General features: G+C 49.9%; 2 protein-coding genes and 1 long non-coding RNA gene across 8 annotated transcripts in view; 2 read left to right on the forward strand and 1 right to left on the reverse strand.

Annotated features, from left to right (window-relative positions):
• The window catches only part of LOC108306335, a 962-nt gene extending 354 nt beyond the window's left edge, over positions 1 to 608 (forward strand). The window contains exon 2 of the long non-coding RNA XR_001826092.2: positions 26 to 608. This is a non-coding gene — a long non-coding RNA (uncharacterized LOC108306335). The remainder of the gene's footprint in view (positions 1 to 25) is intronic.
• FBXW4 (F-box and WD repeat domain containing 4) overlaps positions 1 to 10,104 on the forward strand; it is an 84,320-nt gene extending 74,216 nt beyond the window's left edge. For 2 of the 4 annotated variants that reach the window (XM_037739510.1, XM_017531190.2), the window contains exons 7-9: positions 8,311 to 8,451; positions 9,023 to 9,164; positions 9,382 to 10,104. In XM_037739510.1, the coding sequence (XP_037595438.1) occupies positions 8,311 to 8,451; positions 9,023 to 9,164; positions 9,382 to 9,501 (403 nt within the window). In that variant the 3' untranslated portion in view covers positions 9,502 to 10,104. The other 2 variants (XM_037739507.1, XM_037739508.1) reach the window with 2 other exon arrangements.
• Positions 10,105 to 10,903: 799 nt separating this feature from the next.
• Positions 10,904 to 25,768, reverse strand: part of DPCD (deleted in primary ciliary dyskinesia homolog (mouse)) — a 22,913-nt gene continuing 8,048 nt past the window's right edge. For 2 of the 3 annotated variants that reach the window (XM_017531195.2, XM_017531194.2), the window contains 4 exons: positions 19,588 to 19,712; positions 19,132 to 19,265; positions 11,617 to 11,719; positions 10,904 to 11,196 (listed from right to left, as the gene is read on the reverse strand). In XM_017531195.2, coding sequence (XP_017386684.1) covers positions 11,092 to 11,196; positions 11,617 to 11,719; positions 19,132 to 19,265; positions 19,588 to 19,712 — 467 coding nt within the window. In that variant the 3' untranslated portion in view covers positions 10,904 to 11,091. Of the gene's footprint in view, positions 11,197 to 11,616; positions 11,720 to 15,294; positions 15,394 to 19,127; positions 19,266 to 19,587; positions 19,713 to 25,768 lie in introns of those variants that run through there. The other variant, XM_037739513.1, reaches the window with a different exon arrangement.

Below are 25,768 nucleotides of genomic sequence, written 5' to 3' on the forward strand. Positions count from 1 at the left end.
AAAAAAAAAAAAAAAAAAAAAAAAGTGTGTCTTAGTGACTAGTGGAGGAGATGAACCTGCTGACCTCCTGGCACAGAGAAGCCTCTTGACAGTGGGCTTTGGTCACAGAGATGGGCATTCTGATGAAAGTTTGTACTTGGTCATATAGCTGGGCCTTGTGTTTGGCATCATCACCTGCCTGGGCCCAGGATGGCACACAAGCTGGGTGGCGAGCTGGGTACACCACCATGACTCAGCATCATCTCAAAGGTTGAGTAATATTTGAATGGCCTCTTCTGCCTATTGTTGCCTTGGTGAATGGTACTCCTTGGTATAGATTTATGGTCAGGATGGAGTTCTAAGGCACTATTTCTTTGACTGTCATTCTCCTATGAAACCCCTAGATCTCACTAACCCCAAACACTGAGTCTTTATTGAAACCAGAATGGACCCTAATGAGAATGGGTACGAGACAGCGATAAGCCTGGCAGGGTGGCTCATGCCTGTAATCCCAGCACTTTGAGAGGCTGGGGCAGGGGGATCACTTGAGCTCAGGAGTTTTGAGAGTAGCCTGGGCAATACAGGAAGAACTTGTTTCTTACCAAAAAAAGTAACAACAACAACAACAACAAAAACAGCTATGGCCTCAGTTTTTCCTGGAGCCTGAGAAGAAACAGCCCTGCCCCCTCTGGCCAGCCTATGGGCTCTGCTTCTTGTGGCAGGGCTGCCCTTGGCATCACTTGGCATGCCTTCTCTCCAGCCCCCAGGTTCACCTACTGGGAGATTTTTGTTTAAATGTCTGTCCTGTCCCCAAGAGAAGCTTGGAGGACCAAGTGGTACAGCAGTTGAGGAAAGATGCCCTGGTGGAGGCATTTGCTTTTGGTGGGAGGAAATGGATGGACAGGGTGACTCTAGAGCTGTCTTACCCAGAGAAGCCCAAGTAGATAATAAAGCCATGTAGAAAATAGGATTAAGGTAATGAACAGGCAGGACAAAGTTTGATCTTTCAATAACACCAAAGCCTGACTGACAGGCCAATCTGAGAGGTGGAGCAGCATCGCCGGCAGGACTTGGGACTGGGCGGTGAGCGATGCTGGATGGATTCTTTGCTTTTAACTTGTCATTGCTGAAACTTGAGGAGCGCCTGGATTTTCTCTTTTATGTATGTGCTGGGGCTTGGGTGAAGTGGGGGAGTACTCGAGGGGCAATTTGCTCTAAACATTGCTATACCCTGGATGATGGTGGGGGCTAGGACACTCAAAGCTGTAGCCACCCACTGGGCACCACTGTTTCCATCAGGGGAGGCATCTCCCACGTCTATGTGTGTGTCTCAGCTACGCACCCTCAGGTAGCCATTTCTGCTTCTCATGAGGCCTGGATCCCTTTCAAGGTCACCATGGTTCCCTCAGCCCCTCATTCTGTCAAGACCCTTAGAGACTCTCCTTGCAGGCTGGGCTGGAACAGGGTTGGAGGGGGAATTGCTGGCAGGAGCACACAGGTCAGAGGGAAGCCACAGGCACACAGCCATTGCCTCTGGCAAAGAGCTTGGCTGTCCTCCTCTCCCTTCCTCTTTTTCTGCCTTTCTGTTTCCTGGAGCTGGGCACCATAGGGTTAGGCCCAAGGACAGGGGATTCCCATCTAACGTGAAAGAGTCCTTCACCCAACCTCAAGGTACCAGAATCTTCCTGCTTCTGACAGTAGGTAGTCTTCAAGCCAATTCCCTAACTCCCAAGTGCCACGAATTCCTGTACCTTCATCTTGACTGACCAACCACTGAAGTATCCCTAGCTAGGCCCTGAGATCCCATCAGGCCCTGAGGAACTATATCAAAGCCATCCTGCCCAAGCCTGGAGTCTGGAGGAATCAAAGCTCATCTTGCATTCTCTGTCTGCATTTGAGCACGACCCTTCCTTGGCTAGGCCCCAGGGAAGGTACCATGTCTTGGCTGTGTGGGGCATAGCTCCTGGTGGCTGGAAGGCCCAGGTGGGTCTGACTGGCCTGCCATCACACATACCTTCCCCCATGGGCTGCTGCTTCCTGTGGTTTCTTTTTCTGCCAACGGGCATTTGAGCTGGATCTAGCGCTGGTGCCCTGAGCACAGGACACAGCTGGGCCCCTGGTAGCTGTGGGGAGGTGGACTTCAGGATGGAGAGCCCTTTAATCCCAGACCTGAAGGTGTCATAGTAGGTCTAGCCACAGCCCTAAGCCCCGCTGGGATTGTGGGGTGGGAAAGGGGGTGGGGAGGTGGTTGGTGACCTGGATGCTCCTAGGGTATTGAGTCCTTGGCCAGGCTCTGTGCTGCCCTGTGTGTGTGGTCATAGGCAAGCCCTGCACACATCCCATTGATTCCCCTTCCCCTTTGGGCCAGGGTCATCCCTGGTCCCCTGTTACACCTCCACTTCCATCTCAAAGTTCCTGAGTTCCCCTTTTCTCAACAAAGGCAGGGGCAGAATAGGCTTCTCACCCATCCTAACAGATGCCCTAGATTTTCCCCCTCTGAGCCTGTGCTCAAGCCAATGCCATGCCCAGAATACCCACTCTATGCCTAATGAAACCTTGCTTGCTCTTCAACATAAATAGCACCTCCACCACGAAGCTCTCCCTGATCTTGACCCCTGTGGCTGGACTTGGTGGCCCTTTCCCCTGAACAGTGTTGGAGCACTGATAAGGGCCACCTGGTCAGCCATGGCTGTGGCCTGGTATAACTCTCCCTCTGAGCTGGGAACTGACCTTGGTTTCCTGCACTGAACACAGGATATGAATGAGTATCAGGTCATCTAATGACATTCGGAATGGTAAGGGACACCTGGCTGGAGCCCATTCTGCCTGGAGAAGGAAGCTGTAGCCTGCACACGGGCTGGGCCACTCTGGGGGCACTGTTAGTGCCCATCCTGCCCAGGTGTGGCTTTCTCTCTGCCTCGGCCCTCCGCCCCCACCCTGTGCAGGGGCCTGGCCCACAGTCAGGGTGATTACGGGAACTGCCCCTCTTTAAAGTACCTGCCTTCTCCTTTGAAAGTATTACTGACAGCTTTTTTTCATTCTCTTTTTTCTTTACCTCTTTAAGGAACCCTGTAATTTCTTTCTTTCTTTCTCCCCTCTTAACTTTTTCTTTCTTGTCCCCTCTGTCCCCCTGAACCCTTTGAAATTGGCTCTCTGCCTGCTGACACCAAACTGATACTTTGCGTTTCACTTCTCCTTATCCCTTTATGGCAACAGATGTTGAAATTTTGTATCCTTTTATCTGCCTGGCTGCCCCTTCCTGTAATTACGGCCCCCTTGTTAGCAGTACAAAGTGGGCTGCCCGGCTGCCTGGCCTTTGAGCCATTGTGTCTGAACACATGTGCGCGGGCGGGTGCTGGGGGTGCACACACAGACACATGCATGTGAGAGGCTGTGTGCTTGAGAGGGCCCTTCTTTCTCACCTGATGGGGCCGAGGCAAGCAAAGCTTCCATACGCTTCTCACCTCTGTTCCTCCATTGTTAACCTTTAGAACCTATCTGTTCCCTTGATTCTCTCACTACCCCACCAGAGGGCAAACCTCTGGGCATCTGTGAGGTGGAAAGGACTGCAAAGAGCTGGAAAGGGCTGGAGGTGGCCCTGGGTAACTCTTAGGGCAGGTCCAGTTGTACAGTTGGATAGAGGTTGTTAAGGGGCCAGCAAGAGAGTGGCTGCATTGTCTGTGAAGCTGGGGAGCACCAGCACCCCGGAGCATATAGACCTGATCTAACATTTACTGGGTGTGCGATCCCTGAGCCTTCATTTTCTCATCTGTAAAGTGGTGTTAAGAAACTTACCTCCAAAGTCTGTTGAACTGATAGGAGTAAAACACTCAGCATGTTGCCTGGTGCACAGTATGGACTCAGGTTATATGAGCTTTTGCTGTAGTGGCTACTTTGCCACCAGGTAACCTTCACAGCCATCTCATCTGGCTCCAGCAGACACAAAGAGAACAGGCCCTTTGGGTTACTTCTGTCATCCTGAAAGCTGCTACCAGACTGGATTTCAGGAGCTCTGCCTTTATCATGGATTCAGGCTCTGCCCTTCCTTGCTCTATGACATTAAGTCACTTTTCCTCTGTGACTCTTGGTTTCCTTATCTAAGTCAGGGGCCTGGACTACGACAATCACTGTCTATTCAAAAGCCTCATGGCTCTCTGCCACTAGTTTGTGCTAGGTGAGGGATATGTACCCTAAGGCCCACTGTGGCCTGGAGGCCAGACTGCCAGCACACTCCCCAGCCTCCAACCAAACCAGATCACCAGCTGCCGCCAAAACAGCCTGGTTACCCTAGCACTGCACCTTTGTTGTTGTTGTTCCTGCCATCTGGGCCGTCTCCTGTCACTGCCTATGACAGTCCTGTCCCTCAGTGAGGAATCAGTCGACACCCCCAGCCAGAAATGCTCACCTATCTGCCCCCTTATAGAACTTTTTGTTGTTCTCTGTGGTACCTACCAACTCACACCTCGTTAGTTGGATACATGTTGCAGACTTCTCTCCTTGGATTGAATACTCTTTAAAGGCAGCGACAGAGTCTCCTTGATAGTCACAGCTTCCGTCTCCCTGTAGTTTCCATTAAGCACAATGCTTTGTGTCCAGAAGATGCTCAATTAATGGTTGCTGATTGAAGGAAAGAGGAGATAGAGGGGAGGGAAAAACCCCCATTCTCTTTGCAGCTATGTTGGGCCCAGCTTATACCTTCAAGCCATCTGTCCCCCAGGCAGCAGAGGAGATGGAAGAAGGTAAACGCTGTCACCCTTCCATCCCCTCTCTCCAAAAGCCATTGTTGCATTTCAAGGTAGCACATGGCAAACAGGTGCGCAGGTAAGCACAGACCCAAACAGATGCAGGAATGAGTATCCATAGGGTCTCCAGGGAACAGTATCCGGATCCCAGTGTGTTAAAAATGACTAGAAAATGGTGTGGGAGCCGCGGGCATGCTGAGCTGTGGGCTGGGAGGTGGTGATTCAGGAGCACTCTAGTACAGGTGGCTGTGGGGAAGGCTGAGAGAAGGGCAGCAGGGCACCAGGCTTTCTAGCTCTGCAGACTCTGGGGGCAGGGGTAGGGTGCCAGAGACTGCCCCCTGTGCCCAGTCTAGCTTAGCACTCAGGGCTTCTCCCAGATGGACCATCCTTTAGGGCCAGCCCCTACTAGCAGTTAGCTCTCCCCAAAAGAGGGTGAATGGGTATCAGTATTTCATGTAATGTCCCTCCTCTCTGACTGGCAGGAAGTTCTCTGTCTCCCTCCAGCTGCAGTGGAGCCACCTGGGCAGCAGGATGGGTTGACCTCTCAGGGATGTGGCCACACTCTGCTTGCTTCTTCCTCTCCAGGTATGGGGTTCCCAGGAGAAGCCTGCACATGGCCAGAGCCAAGGGAACAGGTCTCCCTCAGGTGCTGCTCCTCAGCCTGTGTTTCATTCATCAGGCTCACATGGGCGGCCCCATCTGTCTTTATGTTTCCCTGAGTTGAGAGACAATTGCTGGGCTCGGGCTCGGGGGAGGCTGGGGTGTAGAGGCCCCCAGCCCTCAGTGGCTCCTGGAGGCCTGGGCTTTGTCCATGGGAGTTGGAAGGGAATGGACTTTTTGTCTGGCCCTCTATAGTGATGGGTTGGCCCTTGCTCCTGTCTTGGCCCGGGGCTCTGAGCAGCAGCCCTGTTCCCACACAAGCTGTGCAACAGCCAAGGCTCTGCACCCCCCTCTCACCCCCCACAGTGAGAGGCTGAGAAGCATTCTTAACATTCTTTCCAGAGAAAAGGGGTGAAATGTCTGAATTTGGGGGGTCACCACGTTATACAAATTGCAATCTAATCGTTTTTACAAGAACACACTTGCAGTAAGAAAAGGAGCCCAGGAGGAGGGGATGAGGAGACAGACAGCTTGTTTTGTCCCTCTTTCCCCCAAAGTTTGGGGCTATTGTCGGGCCAATCTCTCCCTCCACCAGAGCAGTTGAGCTAGAGTTTTCTAGTTAAATAGGTCTTGGGGTGGGGGCCGAGAAGGGCCCACGGTGCCATTTCTGTTTGTTTTCCCAAATCAAAGCCCCAGCAGGGCTCCTGTGGCACTGCTGGGCCGCTATTTGAAGAGATGGGCCTTTTCCCAGAGCCTGGTGTGTCAGTTTATGCTCTGAACTTAACCTCACGGGCACCACACAACAGAGCCTTGAGGGTCCTGGGCCCAGGGGCAAAAGAAATTGTATCTTTTTATTGGCCCATTTAAAGCATGTGTGGCCATTTTAGAGAACAGCGCAGCAGAAATAAACCTCTCAGCCCCTGGCCAGGCTGTGCGGGCAGACAAGGGGCTCTTGGGGTTTGTGCTGGCCCCCAGGGCCTGGTGCTCACTTGGGCTCTTGAGTCTCCCCCCGAGGGTAAGGAACCCTTGGGCTGTTCTGTATTTCTTACCACAGATACTTATGGCCATGACATTTTCCAGCGGCGGCTTGAATGCTGGGGTAGGGCCCAGGTGGGCAGCCCATTCTGGGTGGGCGCTGTCCCTGTGCAGCTCCATGAGTGCCCAGCTCTCTTTCCCTCTGAACCCAGGGACCAGGGTGGGCGGGTAGAGCCATGCTGGGCTTCAGTCCTCCCAACCCCCGATGCCTTTCATCTTCTATTTCAAACAAACATGAAATTACTTCTATAGATTAAAGGGGAGAGCTCCTCAATCATTCCTTAAGGCCTCACTAATGGAGGGGGCAGGGCCCCCAAATCTGGAAGAGGGAGGAGAACCGTGGAGCCAAACAGTCCCTACCCACCGTGCACCCAGTATACCTGAGAAAGAGACCCCCTACGGGGCTCTGGCCTACCCAGGGTGGCTGAATCTTGGCTGGTGGCCCATCTGGGAAGGCAGGGCTTCTCTGGGAGCCAAGGTTAGCAGTCTCTGTGGGATGCAGATCTGGGGAGAGGGCCTTCTGCATGATCCCTCTCAGGAGCCCCCCAACAGAGGCTTGTCATCTTCTCCCCGCAGGCCCAGCTCTGGGCTATGGAAGACCAGAATTTCCCTGAGAAGGAGGCTGCAGGCAGGGGTTGCTGACTGGGGCTTAATCCCCCACTGGTGGCAGCAGTGCTCCTGGCCAGGGCTCACTGTCTGGGGCTCAAAGGGAAAGGTGGAGGGGACAGAAAGGAACCCCCAGTCTCCTCCAGCCTTCAGGGAAGATGGCAGCTCTGTCGGGGAGAAAAGAGGTTGTGGGTCAGAGTCTGAATGAGGTGGAAGGACGGGAGCTGCCATCTGCAGTCAGACATGTGGTTGGCCGCCTTGTCTGCCTCAAGCCCTTTGCTGAAATGCTGCTTGGGCCAAGCTGGGCTGGTGAGCCATGAAGTCCCCTCCATGCCAGGGCCTCTTACCTGGACATCCCTGTGAAGTGTCCATGGCTTTGTTTCTCCTGTCATGGCATGGGGAGAGCCCAGCATCTCATGGGTAAAGGAAGCTGAGGCATCAGGCATGGAGGGTGCCCCTTCTCCTTCATTCCCCCCAGTCATTCTGTGGAAACTCAATACTTCTACTCATCCCCTGGCCGCAGGGATTAGCGGGTGCACTTGATGTTGAGGGGTAGTTGCTAGGGACAGGAGGCCCCCCTACATGGTTGCTAGGGGTCTGGCATCAGGGCAAAGGGTCTGCCCACTGCCGCGGTCACGGAGGGAATTACACAGTCACAAAGAAATTGTTCTTCTCAGTAATCTGCTCTTGGCCACCGGGTGGGGTGAGGGTGGGGGGAGCAGGCTGGAGCCCTGCAGGCTGGGGGCTGTGATCACAGAGGCATGCTAGCCCCGGGCTGGGGGCCAGCTAGGCCAGAAACACCAGGGACAGCCTGCTAAGCTGCTTTCTCAGCGATTTCTCTCCCCAGACACAAAGGTGTTTACTTGTTTTAACATCTCCTAGGACTCCCCTTCTCCCTTTGTGTGGTCTTTATCCCCAACGAGGTTTGAGCCCCAGATTACAGGCAGGAATTAAGGCATTGGACTCAGGCAGCTCAACTGCATGACCTGCAGGATCAAGAAGTATAAAGTAACCGTGTGCGTGCGTGTGTGTGTGTGTAAAAGGGGGGCCAACTCCTTCAGCAAGGGCCATTCATCGTCCTGAGGAGGAGTGGCTGTGTGGCAGGCAGCCGGCAGGCAGGTGTGACGGAGGGGGGGGAGGGGTGGGGCCTGGGACTGGTTGCAGAGGCCTCTTGGCAGGGGTGAGGTGGGTAGGAATCAGGCATCTCCTCCCTTGGCCCCCTTCCTTGAGTCTCATTCTGACAGAGGAAAGAGAACCACATTTCCTCAAGTTCTGATGCCCTCTGAAGGCTGAACGAATGTGGATGGCCCATGTGAAACAGCCTCTCACTCTGTCCTTCCCTTCTCAGTGGGCAGCTGATGACACACTTGGGCAGTGACTTTCCCCCAGGGGCTGGGGTGCTGGATGTCATGTATGAGTCCCCCTTCACACTGCTGTCCTGTGGCTATGACACCTATGTTCGCTACTGGGACCTCCGCACCAGTGTCCGGTAAGTGTGCTGGGCAGGGTGGCGGGGGCCCTATGCCAATCCTGGTCCTTCCTCCAGTCCTGGGTCGGCCCATGGGAGAGGGAATGGAGACTCCATGTTGGGGCTGGGAAGGAAGAGGCCTGCAAGGACATGCCAAGCTTAGACTTCCTACACTTGGGCAGCCCTGGTCCCAGTGGCTTGGGAGACTGTAGCCAACGGGCCCTGACAAAGGCAGGCATTTCTCAGAGCCTCTGGAGCCATCAGGGTACTGTCCCTCAACATTCTGTCCCAGCCTTTCTTGAGGCCTGTGTTGCTTCTCCCCTTCATGAGTCCAGTGACAAGTAGCTGGTCATGTGAAAACATGTGCAGGCACCATCTGCTCTGTGGTCTGGTCCATGGCGAGAGCCCTCTACAGAAGGTGCTTTCTCCCATGAAGTTCGGTGTTTGTCAAATCTGATGATTGAGGCTTCTCTTTCTCTTCCAGCCCAGAATGATTCCTTAATGCTCTCCTCAGCCACTCTAGGCTCGAGAAAGCTGGGATGGAGGTGGAGGGCACCCTAAACCTCCCTCTGCATCTCCTCTTCCTGGACAGGAAATGTGTCATGGAGTGGGAGGAGCCCCACGACAGCACCCTGTACTGCCTGCAGACAGATGGCAACCACCTGCTGGCCACAGGTTCCTCCTACTACGGTGTTGTACGGCTGTGGGACCGGCGCCAAAGGGCCTGCCTGCACGTAAGTGTGCTGCCTACTTCTTCTCCAGGATGCTAGGACTCATGATTATGGGCTGCATCTGGGAGAGGGTGACACAGCCAAGGATGTGCCTAGAAGGGGTTGGAAGAAGCCTACAGTGGCACATGTGCCTACCTCCCTGGGCCTGGGGATCCTGGGTTAGGGCATACCCATGTCCCACTTAGAAAGCTTTTACCACTTCCTGTGCTCTCCCTTCCAGGCCTTCCCGCTGACGTCAACCCCCCTCAGCAGCCCTGTGTACTGCCTGCGTCTCACCACCAAGCATCTCTATGCTGCACTGTCTTACAACCTCCATGTCCTGGATTTTCAAAACCCATGACCATCAGGGCCACCCCTGCCTACGGGCCAGGGAAACCAGCTACTCAGGGACCTCTGTTGTTTGGAGGATGCAGTGATAACTCTCCCACTGCCCCACTATGCTCCTGGACCTGTGACCCCAGTGCTTGGGCACCTTGCCCTAGAGTCTCTGACTCCTGGGGCTTGGGGACTTACCAGAGATGCAGTCCCTCCCAGGAACCTGTTGGAGAGGCAGGACCTGCTGCTTTAGAGGAGTACAGCTGAACCCGGGCCTTGTGTTCCAGAGAGGCCCATCTTACACCCCTTATTAGAGCCACGACAGCCTGCAGAGTGAGGTGAGGAGCTCCCACCTTCCCAAATGGTTCCTTTCTGCCCCTTCATGGAAGGAAAGGTGAGGCTGCCAGTAGCCCCCTGGCACCAGCCAGACTTCACCCTTGACCATCCTCTCGGGGCCGGGGGTTCATTCCTGGGGCACTGTGGCCTGGTTTTGTTTGAAACCAAGAAAGGGCAAAGAGAACCCAGCAGTTCTGATTGAGTTCTGAGCCATCCCTACCTCAGGCTGGTTGTGGAGACATGTTACAATTTTCATTTTTGTAAAAATAAAGCTTGATCATCTGGTTCTTCACTGACTGAGTAGTAATAGGAGGCCCGAGGAGAAGGCAACAGCAGACCCAAGCTCAAGGTTGTGTGTGCTGCTGAAATGGCAAGACCAGCCTCATGGCTCTGTGTCCGAAAGGTTTCTTTTTTTTTTTTTTTCCAGGAAGACTTCCCATGGACAACCTACACCATAGCATTTGGGGTGTGGAAAGGGTCCAGGCTGCTGAGAGCTTAGTTGTTACCTATGGTGACCCCTACCCCAACACACACCCTTGGCAACACTATGACCCTTATTCTGGCTTTTTACCCACAATGCCTTAACATCCTATGTTCTATTTCCAAGGTTTCTGCATTTTTTGTTTTGAGATGATGAAGTGTCACTCTGTTGAGAGTGCAGTGGCACGATCTTGGCTCACTGCAACCCCCACCTCTTGGTTGAGGTGATTCTCCTGCCTCGGCCTCCCAAAGTGCTAGGATTACAGGTGTGAACCACTGCGCCCAGCCAGTTTCTGCATTTTTAAAACTTCTCTCTTGTTGGCACATATCTTCAGGAGTTTCCTCTGAGCCACTTCTGCAAACTAGGGTAGCACAAGGTCCCTCCAGACTGGTCTTCCTCTGAGTTTGTGTCAACAGGTTGTGGGGAAAGGCCAGCCCTGCCCTGCTAGGGCCATGTGCTCCCACCCTATTCACCTCCCTTTTTGTGGAAGGCTTTATGTTGACGATCCCTGGGATAGAAAAGGGAATGTCATCACCACCCCCCTCCTGAGGAAGGCCAGTGGGGTCTGGGGCCAGGCAGCATACAGAGGTGGACAAGAGGGCAGTCCCTGTGCAGTAAGTAGCTCACAATGACTTTACTCAGGAAATAAGACCATGACTCGCTGGGAATGCCCCACGGCCCAGTTCTTATAGACCCTTGATAGCTCCTAGAAGAGAGGAGGCTGCCGTGGCCAAGAAGGGCCAAGTCTTGAAGTCTCATGGCACCCCCCATGCTAGAGGTGTAAGGCTCAGGGGCTAACTACTGCGTCTTGCAGTCCCCGTCGTTGCCATGGGCTGTCTTTACCTTCTTTAGTTCCTTCTGTAGCTCAGACTCAGCCACCACAACCTCCTTTGGCTTCTGGTACTGTGGATGGGGCCAGGAAGAAGAAAATAATTCAGTCACTGTCCCTTCTCCCTCTGTACACACTTGGGGCCCCTTCCGATCCCCTTATTTGCACTAGGAAATTGAGTCCTATATAGTTGAATGATTTGCTCAAGGTCATGTGCCTGGGTAGGAGCAGACCTTGGACCAGTACCCAAGTTCAGCAATTTCCACCGCTCCCCCTTCATCCTTTACCCTCTTCTAGCTGTGAATTATATGGTCAGGCTCCTCCCTGAGCCCCCTCCCTGCTCTCCCCCATGCTGAATTAGAGATGCCTGTTCTCCCACAAGCACACCCTAGGCCTTGGGGCTAGAACTGGACACTCTTATGGCATGGAAAGTGGGCAGGGAAAGAGGAAGACTCTCCCTGATGCAGTGTCCAAGAAGTCTAGGTGAATCTTACAGAGATGATCAGAGTGCAGTTGGCGTGGGCAAAGCTCAGCGAGGCATCATCCAGAGGTAGCCGGTGTCTATCTAGGTCAGGAATGGAGAACTTCTTGTAGTACCTGTGGGGACACCGAGAGACCACTGGGGCACTCCGCAAGGTGACTCAGCAGCTAGGCATCAGGACCTGTGCTACCTAGCTTCTACCCAGCTCTACCACACATGCAGAGAGGGAGAAGGGAAACCAGTTAGAACACCAGTATTTTAGAGCTCAGTGGCCCCAGAAAGCATAGGATGGAAGCCTTATGTCCAGTCCAATGGCAGAAGAGCAGAACCAGTCATAACTCTGTGATTAGACCAGATTATAGTGACTCACACCTCAGAGCTGGGTCTCCCAAAGACAAGCAGAAGAAACCTGGAACACACAAACAGCTCAAGCAGCTTGGGACTCCTCTACACTCAAAGCCTCATGGAGACACCAGAAAACAGGACGTGTTCCAACAAGGGACAGAATAAGGACATTTAGATCTGTCTCCCAAAGCTGGGGCCCTACTGTTACCACTTACATGGGCTGTCCACTGAAGGCCTCAATACTACTACTACTTTCGGGGCCTTTCAAGGCCTTGTTAGCCTGACTCTACTTGTAGTCCAGAGAGAAAAGTACACCCAGTAGGAGAAATCTCCTTCAGAGGACAAACCATGCTCCTCATGATGGAAGCTGGACCTCTGCACTACTCGGCTGGCCCCAAGACACCACTCCTCCATTTTTACACATCACACATGGTCCTTATCATCTGCAGGTGCCGGTTCAGAGATTAATGATGCCTATTTAAAAAAAAAAAAAAAAAAAAAAAGACCAGATAGCAACACCCAGTCCATAATGTGTGTAACTAGACTTTGCAGGAAATTTGACCCCTTTAACAAAAAGGGAACTCAGGCTCAGAGAGATAAATGCCTTGCTTGGTTTCACAGCCAGTTGTCAGTAGGGATGGGAGTCAAGATTAGAGTAAGGTTCCTTGTCCTTGGTCTAATGCTTACTACACCAAAGCACAATGAATGGCTTTCTCATCTCACAACAGACCAGTTTGGCATTTTCCGTGGTGGAAATGTAACTTAGGCTCTGGCCAGGGGCTGCCAGACCAGTCACTTGGGCAAGGCATCACTTTCTGCTGCAGAGGTTGTATGGGCTGTGAAGGGAAACACCTCAGGCAGGTACAAACAAACTCAAGTGACAGGCCTGGGGAGGATCGGGCTTTTAGTACTTCAGAGGGGCCTGGTCCTTGTGGTGACAGCTACCCTGAGTCCACTTCAAAAGCCCCTATGCCCTGGGGACTCAGAGAGTTGACATCAATGCAGCACTTCTGCCCCCGTACTCCCTGCCCAAATCCCTTGGTTCAACAGAGACTCTCAGGGCCCCTCTCTTCCCAGGTTCCCCACTCCCCACCAAGGTACTGGGACCCATGGCAGGAAAAGAATGTTTACTTAAAGGCTGACAGTTCAAAAGGAGTGGGGGCTGGGGGATCCTAATGGCACTGCAAGTTGCTTTATTTTCCAAAGCTCTGCCCCAGGGAAAGGCGATCCATCTGCCTGCAAACCGAGGATGGAATGCCTGCCTCATCCTCTTCCTAGCCAGCTCAGGCTGAGGGCTCTTCCTGGGGCCTTTGGTCTGGCCAGCAAAGGTGGCAGACACTGATAATAGGGGAGAGTCAAAGGTTAAACAGCAGAGATTAGATGAACACAAAGGCTTGTTAGGAAGTGTTAACATCTTCCCTGCAAATATACACAAAAAGCAGAACCATTCCCCCAGGCTGGGGCAGTGGGACTGGAAAATGAATCCCAGGGCTTGGCCACAACAGCAAGGACAGGATCAGAGGGAACTTAAGGTGTATAGCTTGCACTCACCTTCCTTGAACTGCTCCTATCACCAGGCCAGGGGAATGGAGGCAGAGCAGGTGGAGGCTCAGCTTTGTTTTGAGTCTATTGTAATGGATTTAGTTTATTAGTTGAGGTTAAATAACTGCTTAGAAGCTCCTGATAGGCTCAAAGAAGTAGAGATCATCTGCCTTTTCTCCTCCTGGGGTAGCCCACCCCCTTCCCCCAGACATGGGGTTTTTCCATGATGGGTACTACACTTGAATTTCTCACCAGCACCTGGACAAGAGAGAGACCACTGTGCTTCTGGAAGAGTCATAATGTTAAGCCTTAGTCAGCTGTAAGTAGGTGGCAGACATTTATTGGTCATCAACCATGTCCCAGGCCTTGAGCTGTGAGTTAGGAATTTAAGGATGAAGAAGAGGGCAGGCCTGGTGGCTTATGCCTGTAATACCAGCACTTTAGGAAGCTAAGGCAGAAGGATCACTTGAGGCCAGGAGTTCATGAACAGTCTGGGCAACATAGCGAGACCCTGTCTCTAAACTTTAAAGAAATAAAAGGATGAAGAAAAAACAAGGCCTCCAGGTGCGGTGGCTCACGCCTGTAATTCTGGCACTTCGGGAGACCAAGGCAGATGGATCACTTGAGGCCAGGAGTTCAAAACCAGCCTGGCCAACATGGTGAAACCCTGTCTTTACTAAAAATACAAAACTTAGCCAAGCATGGTGACAGATGCTTGTAGTCCCAGCTACTCAGGAGGCTGAGGCAGGAGAATCACTTGAACCCAGGGGGCAAAGGTTGCAGTGAGCCGAGATCATGCCACTGCATTCCAGCCTGAGCAACAGAGCCAGACTCCATCTCAAAAAAGAAAAACAAGGCCATATCCCTGCTCATCAGACCTTGTTTTGTTTCTGCTAAAAGCTGAACCCTTACAGCAGGATAAGTTCCCTGGCTCCCTGCAGATGCCCTGCTCTCCCCGCCTCCCTTCAGTGTTCTATCTCAGCCATACAATCGAAGATGACATTTAAAAAAATTCATGCTTATTCTGTGCCAGGTTCTACACACATTTAATCATCAAAACAACTCCCTAAGGTTGGTTACTTCTTAGCCGCTTTTACACAAAAAGAAACTGAGGCCCAGAAAAGTTAGGTATCTTTCCCAACCCACAAATCTGGTAAACAGAGAAGACTATTAAAGTGAGAACTCCCCAAATCTCCTGACCCCTCCATGTCTCCACATTCTTACTACAAGGTAATAGCCCACCACAGCCTAGATTCTTTGCATTTATCCAAGGATGGGACAGATGATTGGGATGGGAGGTGGGGATGTTCAACAATGAACAGATTGTCTTCCCTGGGGTGCAGCCACCCTGACGGTCCCCTGGGTACTCTCTCCAAAATATCAGTGACCTTCCTTTCTGAAAGTCAAAAGACTTACAAAAGACGTATGGGGAAGTAAAGGCTTGTAGCAGAACTCCTGGCCCTGCCCTGTGATCCTGGGCAGGCCACTTAATTTCTGGGCCTCAGTTTCCACATTCCTTCTTCGAATAAAAGAGCTGCCCTAGATGAAGTCATTGTCAAAGGGCCCATAACAGGCCAACTCTGTACCTATCTTCTCCCTGTTCGACAGACAACTCCTCCATTTTGGCTATTTCAGAAATGACCTACCGCCTCCCATCACCCTCTACTGTATCCCCTCCCCAATTCCCGGCCCTTCTCCAACCCAAAAGGGCACCAGAGGTCAGGCCTTCAGAAGGAGAGTGATTCGGAGGCTGAAGGCAGGAGCAGGGCTGCTGTGCACGATCACTCAGTCATGCCTCACATGCCTCAGAGGAGGCGCCGTGCACACCTGCACACCACATGGCCAGAGGGGTCCAGGGAAGCCTCCAACCAGCAGCAGGCAAATCTTCTTAAACATCAAGGCACTGGACAAACTCAGCACCCCCACCCACAGTCGCCCCCTGCTAGAGAGTCACAATGCACACACACATACTAAAGGCTCTCAGTCCCACCAAAGAGAAGCCTGTTTAATCCAGAGTTTCTTAAACTTATTTGACCACAGAATCCTTTTTTCAAGAGAAGCCTATTAACACCTCCCACAGTGTTAGTATCACCGATGTCAGATCAGCCAAGCTCTCTTCAGATTCCAATTTCCAAAGAACTATTGAGGACCTGCTTCAGGCCAGCCATTGTGCTGGCCAGTACATACACAGTTTCATCAGATTCCCCAAAATCTGTGAAGTAGCTGTGAGTGTTCTCTATGAGAGGTGAGGGAACCCTGCCCAAATTCTACAGCTAATATATGAGAGAGGCCAGATTTAACCCAACAACTTCTCACTCCTGCACCCTGGCTGATTCCACTTACAGAGGCCAACTTCCATGCTGAGGCTAGGAGCCTTCTTTCTGCGCAAACGTGATTATCAGAACTAGATGATCCAATACTGGGATCCTGGAAAAGCACTTTCTTCCTTCCCTGATTCATCCCTCACCAATATGTGAGACCAAGGACACAATACACTAAAATCAATTCCTTTAAGTAAAGTCGCCAACCCAGCTCTTCAGAGACAAGGCAAGTATGGGTAAAGGAACTTTGGCTTTGGTCAGTAACCACATTCCAGTATATTAGAACCAGGGCAGATATGGACCTTCCAGGTAAAGGAAGAGGTCAGTCAAATCAGAGAGAAATGACGTGGTAGAAACTGCAGATGCGTGGGCATCAAGAGAGCAGGTCACTAACTTTCCTTTCAGTAGGCTGGTTCATCATGCTGACTTCATATATACATTTATATAATAATCTATAACACAAGAATAAAAGTATGGATTCTGCCCACCTCCAGAAAGCATGATGATCAGAAAACAGATTTTAAAAGTACTGTATCCTTAAAAAGCTAAATACTGTACAAGGGAGTAGCCATTGAGTTTTTGGCTTCTGGCCAGAGGTCAAACTTCCCAGCCTGCCAAAATGGCCACCCTGGTCAGGGTATGGTGGCTCATGCCTGTAATCTCAGCACTTTAGGAGGACGAGGCAGGCGGATCACTTGAGCCCAGAACTTTGAGAGCAGTTTGGGCAAAATGGAGAGACCCTCATCTCTACAAAGAAAATTTTAAATTTAGCCAGGTGTGGTGGTATGCACCTAAAATCCCAGCTTCTTGGGAGGATGAGGCAGGAGGATCCCTTGATCCCAGGAGTTCAAAGCAGCAGTGAGCTGTGATTGAGCAAGTGCACTCTAGCCTGGGCAACAGACTAAGACCCCATCTCTTAAAAATAAACACAATAATGTCTATGCAGGCTGTAACCCTTGATGAGAAATAAATCTCTCCCTTCCAAATTAAAAAAAAAAAAAAACAGAATAGCCATTGAGTTCTGTAAAATTAATGGGAGTAAAGGTATAAAACACATTCCTTCAGGTAGAAGGTAAAAATGCCACTAGGAGGCCAGGCAAAATGGCTCATGCCTGTAATCCCACTACTTTGGGAGGCCGAAATGGGTAGATCACAAGGCCAAAAGGTCGAGACCATCCTGGCCAACATGGTGAAACACTGCTGCTTTTAAAAAGGCAAAAATTAACCATGTGTGGTGGTGTGCACCTATAATCCCAGCTACTTGGGAGGCTAAGGCAGGAGAATCACTTGAACTTGGGAGGCAGAGGTTGTGGTGAGCCTAGATCGTGCCATTGCACATTGCACTCCATCCTGGGTGCCAAGAGCGAAAATTCTGTCTTAAAAAAAAAGCCACTAGGTTCAGGAACCATCTGGCTAGGGGTATAACAGCCTCTGCAGGCTACCTCCCAGCGGAGAGACCTGAGGGAGGCACGATGAGCCAGGCTGGGACACTGGACCAGAGAGGCTCAGTGTGAGTTCCAAAGTGGGCCCTGAAACACTCCTCTCTCCTCTATGGGAATCCAACCCTCAGCCCTGCCCCTCCTCGGGCATCACTCCCACCCCACTGGCCTTACTCATCATTTCAAAAATGTCCAGCAACCCCTGCTTGCCTTGAGAACTGGCAAGGGCCTCTAGCCATGGAGCTCCTGGCCAACAGCGCCACCTATGGCTGGATGCACGCAGAAGATGGGACCCAGAGGATCTGGCCGCAGATGAATTTTTTGGTGAGCTAGCTAGCCTCTCTTCCCTCACTCCCTGTAATCACATTTCTGTCTGATATCTGTATTAGACAGTGACCTCTGGGGGACAAAAAAGGGGCAGCAGCCAGCTTCACAAAGTGCTAGGCTGTCAGAAGCACTTTCGTTCCCAGTATGGACCCAAGGCATCTTCCGCCAGCGAATGCTTGCTGAAGCATGGAGTTTGTTTTCCTACAGGCAATTTCTCTGTTGTCTGAAATTGCTAAATTCCATTTTAGGCAGTGACTCCTGTTAATGATGAGAACAATAACGGGAATAAACTGCCTCTTATCCGAGGGCTTCAAAGTGCTTTACAAACACGAACCCTTATTATTATGACTTTATATTTATAGACAAGGCCCACTGTAGGGGCTGGTGGCTGCATGTACAGCAATAATCCTGAAATTAATTCATCCATCTCCACCCTTTCCCCTGTCCTCTTAAACCTGCCAAAGTAATAGGATATGGGGGTCATGAGAGGGTGGCAGTACCCAGAGCTGGCTGCAGTGGGGGAGTCTAGGAGCTCCCCTGCTTCCCTATTGGCCTTGTGGGCCTGAGGGAGATGGAAGGGAAGACTGGCACCACATCACCTGAGGAGATGCACAAGGAGCTGGGTCCCCATTACTGCATGCAAAGCAGGAGATGGGTGGGCCATCACCATGAGGCATGTTGAATGGCTTCACAGCTTGCAGACAGGTAACTCACGAAACCTCCCACGTCGATGCCCAAATCTGTTTTGTGGGAGCTGGCCCTAGACTGTATTCTCTCTGGCCCAGGTCAAGACTGATACATTTCAGGGCCATTCCCTTCAGGCCTCACACAGGGCATTTCTCTTCTCCTGTAGTCAGTCAGGGCTCCTGAAACCCAAATGAGATCAATGCATTTCCAAAATGGAAATGCACTGTGGCCACCTTCTGTCCTTTCAATCCCTGCAGTTTGCCTCCCCTCTAGGGGACCACAAAGGGAAGCTGAGTACCCCTTTTGAAGCATTACACAAGAGACTTCCAAGCAGCCAAAGCATCTGTCCTACTGTCATTCAGTCTGGGGAGGGATTAGGTTTACTGCTGCCCAGTCTGCTTTAAACTGCTGTCAAGTACTGCTTTAAAGGACCGTCACTGCCACCTCAGACAGGTGTGCCTTCCAGGCTATGGATCCCTGCCGGCTCTGACAGTGATGTCACCAGGCCACCCTTTCCAAAGACTGGATCCAGCCAGGAAACCAAGGTCACCTTTCAGCAGAACCACCTGAGATCACAAGTTAATGGTTGTGTGATTTCCCTCATCATCTCATTCATTCAACAAATATTGAGCCCCAGTCTATGCCAGGTACTATACTAGACACTCATTCAAGTTTCCCTTACCCGATAGAGCTGATTACATTATTCAGGCTGGTCCCGCAGAGAGGAAGCCCTCCCAGTACCTGGAAGCAGAAGGCTTTCTCTCTCTTTGGGACCAGCCTGAATAATGACCCCAGCCTAACCCAGATCAAACCCCATCCTACACCCTGCTCATACACAAGCAGACAGGTGCCCTCCACGCTACTCACTTCTTGTTGGTCGTTCTGACAATGATGCAGCGCTCCTTCTGGTCCACACAGACACTATAGACATCCTTAGGGTAGGGGAGGTTTCGAATCCGCCACTGGAAACTCATCTTGGTGTCCTTGCGCATGAAGATAGGCTGCAGAAGGCAAATCCAACTCGAAGACTGTTCCTGGGGAAGGGAAGGCACCCCGGGGCCCAACAGGAGACCCTCAACTCTTCTCCACTGCTCCCCTCTGACGCTGCTGTTGCTACAGCACTCCAGGCCCTGAGCACCTGCCCTGGGATGATCAAGCCAAAATGTCTGTATTCATTCAAACAAACATTTATAGAGTGCTGTGTCCAGGTGGCACACTGGAGGTGAGGAGGTGAACAAGACTTGGTCCCTGCCCTCAAGAGCCAGCAGCCCACAGCCCACTCCCACCTCAGCCCCTGCAAGACACCTGGACAGATGGACGTACATTGGCATTGCTTTCCTTGATGAGTTCAGGCCCCAGGTTCCCTGCTCCTAGGGATGCTGGCTCTCCCACTTCAAGCTGCCACTGGCCCACGGCTCCCAGGGCACTTTTCACACGCCACTTTCTCACTGGGGAGAGAAGCAAGCATCAGGATGAGAGTGAAGAGAGGGTCTCTGCTGGTCTATGCTCTTCTCTGCTGAATCACCAGCACCACACTAGGTAAGCAGCACGAGATGAAAGTGGGCGTGTTGGGCCTTTACTCTCAGCTTTGTTCATCTGAGGAGGGACCTCACAACTTCTGAAATTTCAGGAGAGCATTTCAACGTTAGACAACCTGCAAAGCACATCTCGTGGGTTCTCAGGCAGAAGGAACTGGAACAAAGCTCTTAGAGGGGACAGGTGGAGTCAAGAAACCCTCAGGTGTGGCTTCCAGCAAGGAGAAGACGTGAAGATTAGGAAAAGCGTTGTTTCTGGTAATGGAGAAAATCTGGATCCCAAAAAGGAGCTGAGATACATTTTTTTTCCCTCAAAAACATACAGAGGAAAAAGAATTAAGAGGGTAAAAGCTGTTGGACAGGTCTGTATCATGATTTAGAAAGTCCAAATATAGAAATTCACTCATTTCAGGTATACCTTGCTTAAAACAAAACAAAACAGCCCCAAAGCTGCATTTAAACAAAATCGTAGGCACATGCCATATTTTAAATGCACTGTTTATAAAAGATCTACTGTGAATTTTTTGTAACGTGGAATCCTTTTAGAAAGCAAAGAACCATCTCTGTTCTACCTTGTTTCACAACCCAGACGCTTGCATAAGATTTTAAGGCACATATATTATGAAAATTATAAATCAAGAAACTAGTTGAGCGGACAGTACCTGAAAAGCCCTGCTGAGATTTTCATTTTCAGGAACCATGCAGTCCATCACTGCAGGGGGATCTTTTCTGAGCCGTGACCTCCCATCCCCTAGTTCCTTTCCCTTCCTGCTGCATTTGGAATCCCGCGGCTGCCCGCTATGGTATTATACTCCAGCCTGTGCGGCCCAGCTGGTGCTAAAGACCAGCAGCCTCTGTAGCTGTTTAAGGAGCTAAACAACTCAAAAAGTGCCTCATGCTCTGCTACAGGTGTTTCTGTTTGTCTTTCTCCAGGTAGGAGTTGATAGCTAGAGTCCACTTCTCAGCACTAAGGCAGGCTGGCAGTTTTCCTTTAGCCCTTTTGAGCAGCTGTGTCAAATCCAAACACCCTCACAGCTATAAGTAAGGCACACAAGCTGAACACAAAAGTGCGCTGTAAAATTAGAATTTTCCCTTGAATATGTGCTTTTATAAGGTCTGCTGCATTCTGCAGTGTGATTTTATTACCTCTTAGGGCCAAAAATTCTCCCTAGAAACACATTTCCAAGTTTATAATGAAAATTAATAAGGAAGAGTAAAACTTGGAAATATGCTTTATAGGCAACTTTTTTTCCCCCACAAATACTTCTCTCTTAAGCGAATGGACTGTGACCAGGAGTATATCCAAAACTATTCAGTGTTAATACCTCACTTCACTGGAAGCAGCCTTCTGGGGGCCTGTCACAGTCGCAAACTCAGAAGTGACAAATGCCTCCAAGCAGCAGCTTATTGTGAAAAGATCCATGTACCCTACTCTATACTATAGGAAAGGCCTCTCACAGATTCTTGCTGAGACTAGGTATAAAATGCTACGTGTAGAATAAGGCAAGAAATTACTTTTTTTCTCAGGCATAGTGACAATGGTATCTGGGACAGCTCACACTGGACAGCAATGTCAGAAGCACATAAGCACTTGGGACCATTTAGTGTAAGGGCAAACAAGCACCCTTAGACTCCAGTGGTACCACTTTATAATACAACACAATCTTCACAGATTTTAAAGGTGGAAGTTCCTTTAGAAAGCATCTACTCCGCCAGGCACGGTGGCTCACGCCTGTAATCCCAGCACTTTGGGAAGCCAAGGCAGGCGGGTCACTAGGTCAAGAGATCAAGACCATCCTGGCCAACATGGTGAAACCCCATCTCTACTAAAAACAATATAAACATTAGCTGGCGTGGTGGCGCACACCTGTAGTCCCAGCTACATGGGAGGCTGAGGCAGGATAATTGCTTGAACCCGGGAGGCGGATGTTGCAGTGAGCTGAGATTGCACCACTACACTCCAGCCTGGGCAACAAGAGCTAAACTCTGTCTCCAAAAAAAAAAAAAAAAAGACAGCATGTACTCCAATGTCTGTATTTTTTTTTAATTTTTAATTTTTATTTTTTCATCCTTCAAGGCTGAAAATCAACCAATATCTGTATTTTTAAAATGAGAAATAGTATTTCTTCCCTGGCTGCTCTCTTTTAATCCTTGCCACTACTCTCCAGGAAACAGAGGATGAAGAATTACCGAGGCTCCAGGAGACAATCTTACAAATGCCGTTGTTAAACTCCAGGTCTTCTAACTCCAAATCCAGAATTTGAATGATTAATAAAACCTTATTCTGAAAGTGTTCAATAAGTATATACAACATTTTGAAAGGTTTCTGTTCTTTGAAGTAGCTCAATTTATTTTGTACATTTGGCCTTTAAAGGGTACGCTTTGATTACCTGAAAAAGTAAATTATGAGGACTACCTCACTACCAGAGGCTGGATAAGTGAGGTGCCCCTGTAGGTCATGGGCCTTGCTAAATTGGGTGTCCTAACGTACAATATAGCACCAGGTGGTCCGGAGGGGCAATAACCACCCCAGAATTTTCTGTGCACTCTTACTCCAAGGAATTGAGTTTTACACAGAAAGCTTCCCAAAAAATATTCAAAGAAGGAAGAAAGTCAGCTGCTAGTTTCCTTACTTCTGACCTTAAAAGCCACTCAGGGAACTTGACACCTCTGGCCGCTTCACCTTTATTTTTTGTTTCAACACCTTGAGAATTAAATTTTGTTACAATGCAGAAGAAAGTCTCCCTTCTCATTCCCTCTAGAGATAAGACCCAATAAAAGATTTTGATGAAGTCCTTCTTATTTTTCCCATGCACAAACACACGGGCAGGAACGCACATGTGCAAATGCACGCTTTGTCTTGTCTTTCTTGTCCCCGTCTTTGTTCCCAAACTCAAGGACGGCTCCTGCGGCAACAGAAGTGTTTCCACCTGCTGTCACTCTGATTTGATTACATGTTAAACCCAAACTGGTGTGTGTGAGGCAGCTCCCCGGGACACTGTCATATCTTCCCAGCTGAGCCCCGGCCAGACCTTGGAAAGGAGACTTTCAACACTGGTGAAGGGTCTGATGGGGCATATATAAAGGAGGTGGCGCCTGGGGCCTTTTTTCTAAGTCAGCAGGAAGCAGGCTGATGTCCCAGACTGCTGAGAGGAGGCCCCATCTTTCAGGTGAGCTGGAAAGTAGAAGTCCTAAAGGCCTCTTTCCCCAAAGCTCCAAGCCTGGCCCACTTCCAATGTGGATAATTACATTCCCCTTCCCTAAATACTCCCTGCAGCTTAAAATGGATGCAGGATTCTTCTTTTCTGCCCTAAAACACTGCAACATTGCTATGTGGCTATTAAACAGCTGCCATGTCCCATCCCAGAGGAGGCTGAAGGGAATCGAGTGGGTCATTTATAAAGCCAGTGAAGTGCTTGGGGATGAAAGTGCTCAATATCCTCCAAATGCAGCCTGGGGTGGTTAGGCTGGCGGTCAAATACCAAAGCAGATTAAGTCGGTAATCCGAATGTAATCGCTGGGGGATGGCCTGCCCTTCAGCCTCAGCCCCCTTGGACATGCTGTGTTCTTCTCAGGCTGGTTTGATGTTCCGATCATTGTCATAGGGCCTTCAGTTTTTCCTCTATGAATACATATAGCAATCATTGTGGGGGGTGGGAATGAATACCGCTGAGAGGATAGGAAAAAAATACGACACTAACATGCTTATTAAGACCGACTGGAAGAACTCTGTCTCTGACTGACGCATACCTATTGGCAATTCTGTAAATTACTTTTGAGTTTTTCTAACAGAAAACCTCAATTAGTTTGGCTAATTATCAAATTTGTATAATTAGCTGGAAAAATGGAAACTATTCCTATTTATTGCCACAAAAACCATGTCCCTATTTTACTCCACAGAATGCACAAGCAAAAGCCAGCTCAAGCCCTGGGATTATTTATACTTAAAAATTAAAAGTGAACAGTATTTTGCCAGGACAGCTGGGATGGTGGACAGGAGCAAGAGTAAGAAAAAGATCTGCTGAGGCTGGGCATGGTGGCTCGTGCCAGTAATCCCAGCACTCTGGGAGGCTGAGGTGGGTGGATCACAAGGTCAGGAGTTTGAGACCAGCCTGACCAAAATGGTGAAACCCATCTCTACTAAAAATACAAAGCTTGGCTGGGTATGATGGTGCACATCTGTAATCCCAGCTACTTGGGAGGCTGAGGCAGGAGAACTGCTTGAACCTGGGAGGCAGAGGTTGCAGTGAGCCAAGATCATGCCACTGCACTCCAGCCTGGTGATAGGGCGAGACTCCGGCTCAAAAAAAAAAAAAAAGATCTGCTGTTCTAAAGCTGGGGCCCAGCGGCTCAAGTGAGGTCCTCCTGTCTACTCATCAGTCCCCACTCAAGCCATTCTGAGAAAAGAAAAACATAGTCAAAAGAAAAGAAAGTTGGACTCAGTCTTCTCTGCTGCCAACACTATGTTGTCGAGGACTTCACTGAGGACTAAAGCATGGGCTCTTAATTGGGAAGAGCTAGGCTTAAATCCTGGCTTAGAAACTAGCTACATAATTCTGAACAAGGTGCTTAACCTCTCTGAGCTTCCATTTTTTCCAAGTGTAAAATGGAGACAAGAGTATCTACCTCATAGGGCTTTAATGAGGATGAGTAAATGAGGTAATTCACGTAGAGCACTTAGCATGGTGCCCAGTAGGAATCACAATATTAATATCACTATTAGGTAAACTTTAGCCAAACAGTGTTCTCCTGTGAACAGTCTTCTCCTCCATTTCTGCTTTTAAGAAAGATGAGTTTGGAAGCCATGATCTATTCCCCACCTGCCACCAGGAGAAGTGACAAGTGAATGTGGGATGTCAGGGCACACAGTGCTACAAATGAAGAAACCTATATTTGTTTTTAATTTCAGTTTCATGTCCAAGCACAACAAAGAAGCCTGGGTTTTATTTGTTTGTTTTTACAGCTATAGCTGTTTTATTTGCCCTATGTGGAGAAGAGAAGAGGCATGGGGGCTGGGGGCGAGGAGCTACGGCTACTCTCTGGCCTGGCTGTGGTGGTGGCTAGTCCACGTGACCTCTGCTTTCATAAGTTCTCCCCTGTTAGACATTCCAAGCCTGTCATCCCCTGGGAGCACTATAAATTACAATGCTTTGTGAGGATATTACTACTGTATTGGTTTCCACCGAATCAGTGTCATATGCTAAACACATCAAGATTTTTAATAGCACCAGACTAAACCAATTGGGACTGGAGCCCAAGCAGCTCATAATAGGGAGGGATCAACACTTCACTGTGTGACTGAACATGCGCAGGACAAACATTTTAAGACTGGAGACTGAGGGAGTGCAAGCCAGTGTAATCCATGTTGTCGGTTCTAGACATTTATGAGCTGTCAGAAAAAGGGAAAAAGAAATTCCCTCACCAATACTATCTGTCGATCAGACCCAGGAAGAAATTAAAGCCAAGAATAATGACAAGAAAATAACCCAGCCCATGATTCCATCATTGGTCTTAGCATTTCAGATGGAACTTAATAAAAAGACCAACTCCCACTGCTGACAGCCTTGGTCTCTGGGTCAAAGAGCCAGCCACCTAGCTCTGGGAAGCTGAGTAATGCTGATGTACACACCTGGGAACAGAGAGTGGACAAATCAAATAATTCCCAGAAATCTGAGCTGGAGCCCCTCCCCATGAGCCTGTTCTTAGAGGAAAGGGGCTGCAGGAATGAAAATGACCAGGCTGCAAAATCACTGTTTTGACCCTCTTTCACTCAGATGCTCTTCAAAATGAGGACTATTTTACAGTGTTGCCTTTGAGGCAAGGTCAGAGCTCAGCTTCTGATACTCACTTACTTCTGGTGTGGCTTCAGAAAACAAAACCAAAAAAAAACAAGGAAAAAAAATTGTGGTGAAAGCCTACCCTTATCCCTCCTCAACCTACAAGACTCACTTCTTTTTTTTTTTTTTTTT

Source organism: Cebus imitator, unplaced genomic scaffold (genome assembly GCF_001604975.1).
Source record: "Cebus imitator isolate Cc_AM_T3 unplaced genomic scaffold, Cebus_imitator-1.0 Scaffold71, whole genome shotgun sequence".
NCBI lineage: Eukaryota > Metazoa > Chordata > Mammalia > Primates > Cebidae > Cebus > Cebus imitator.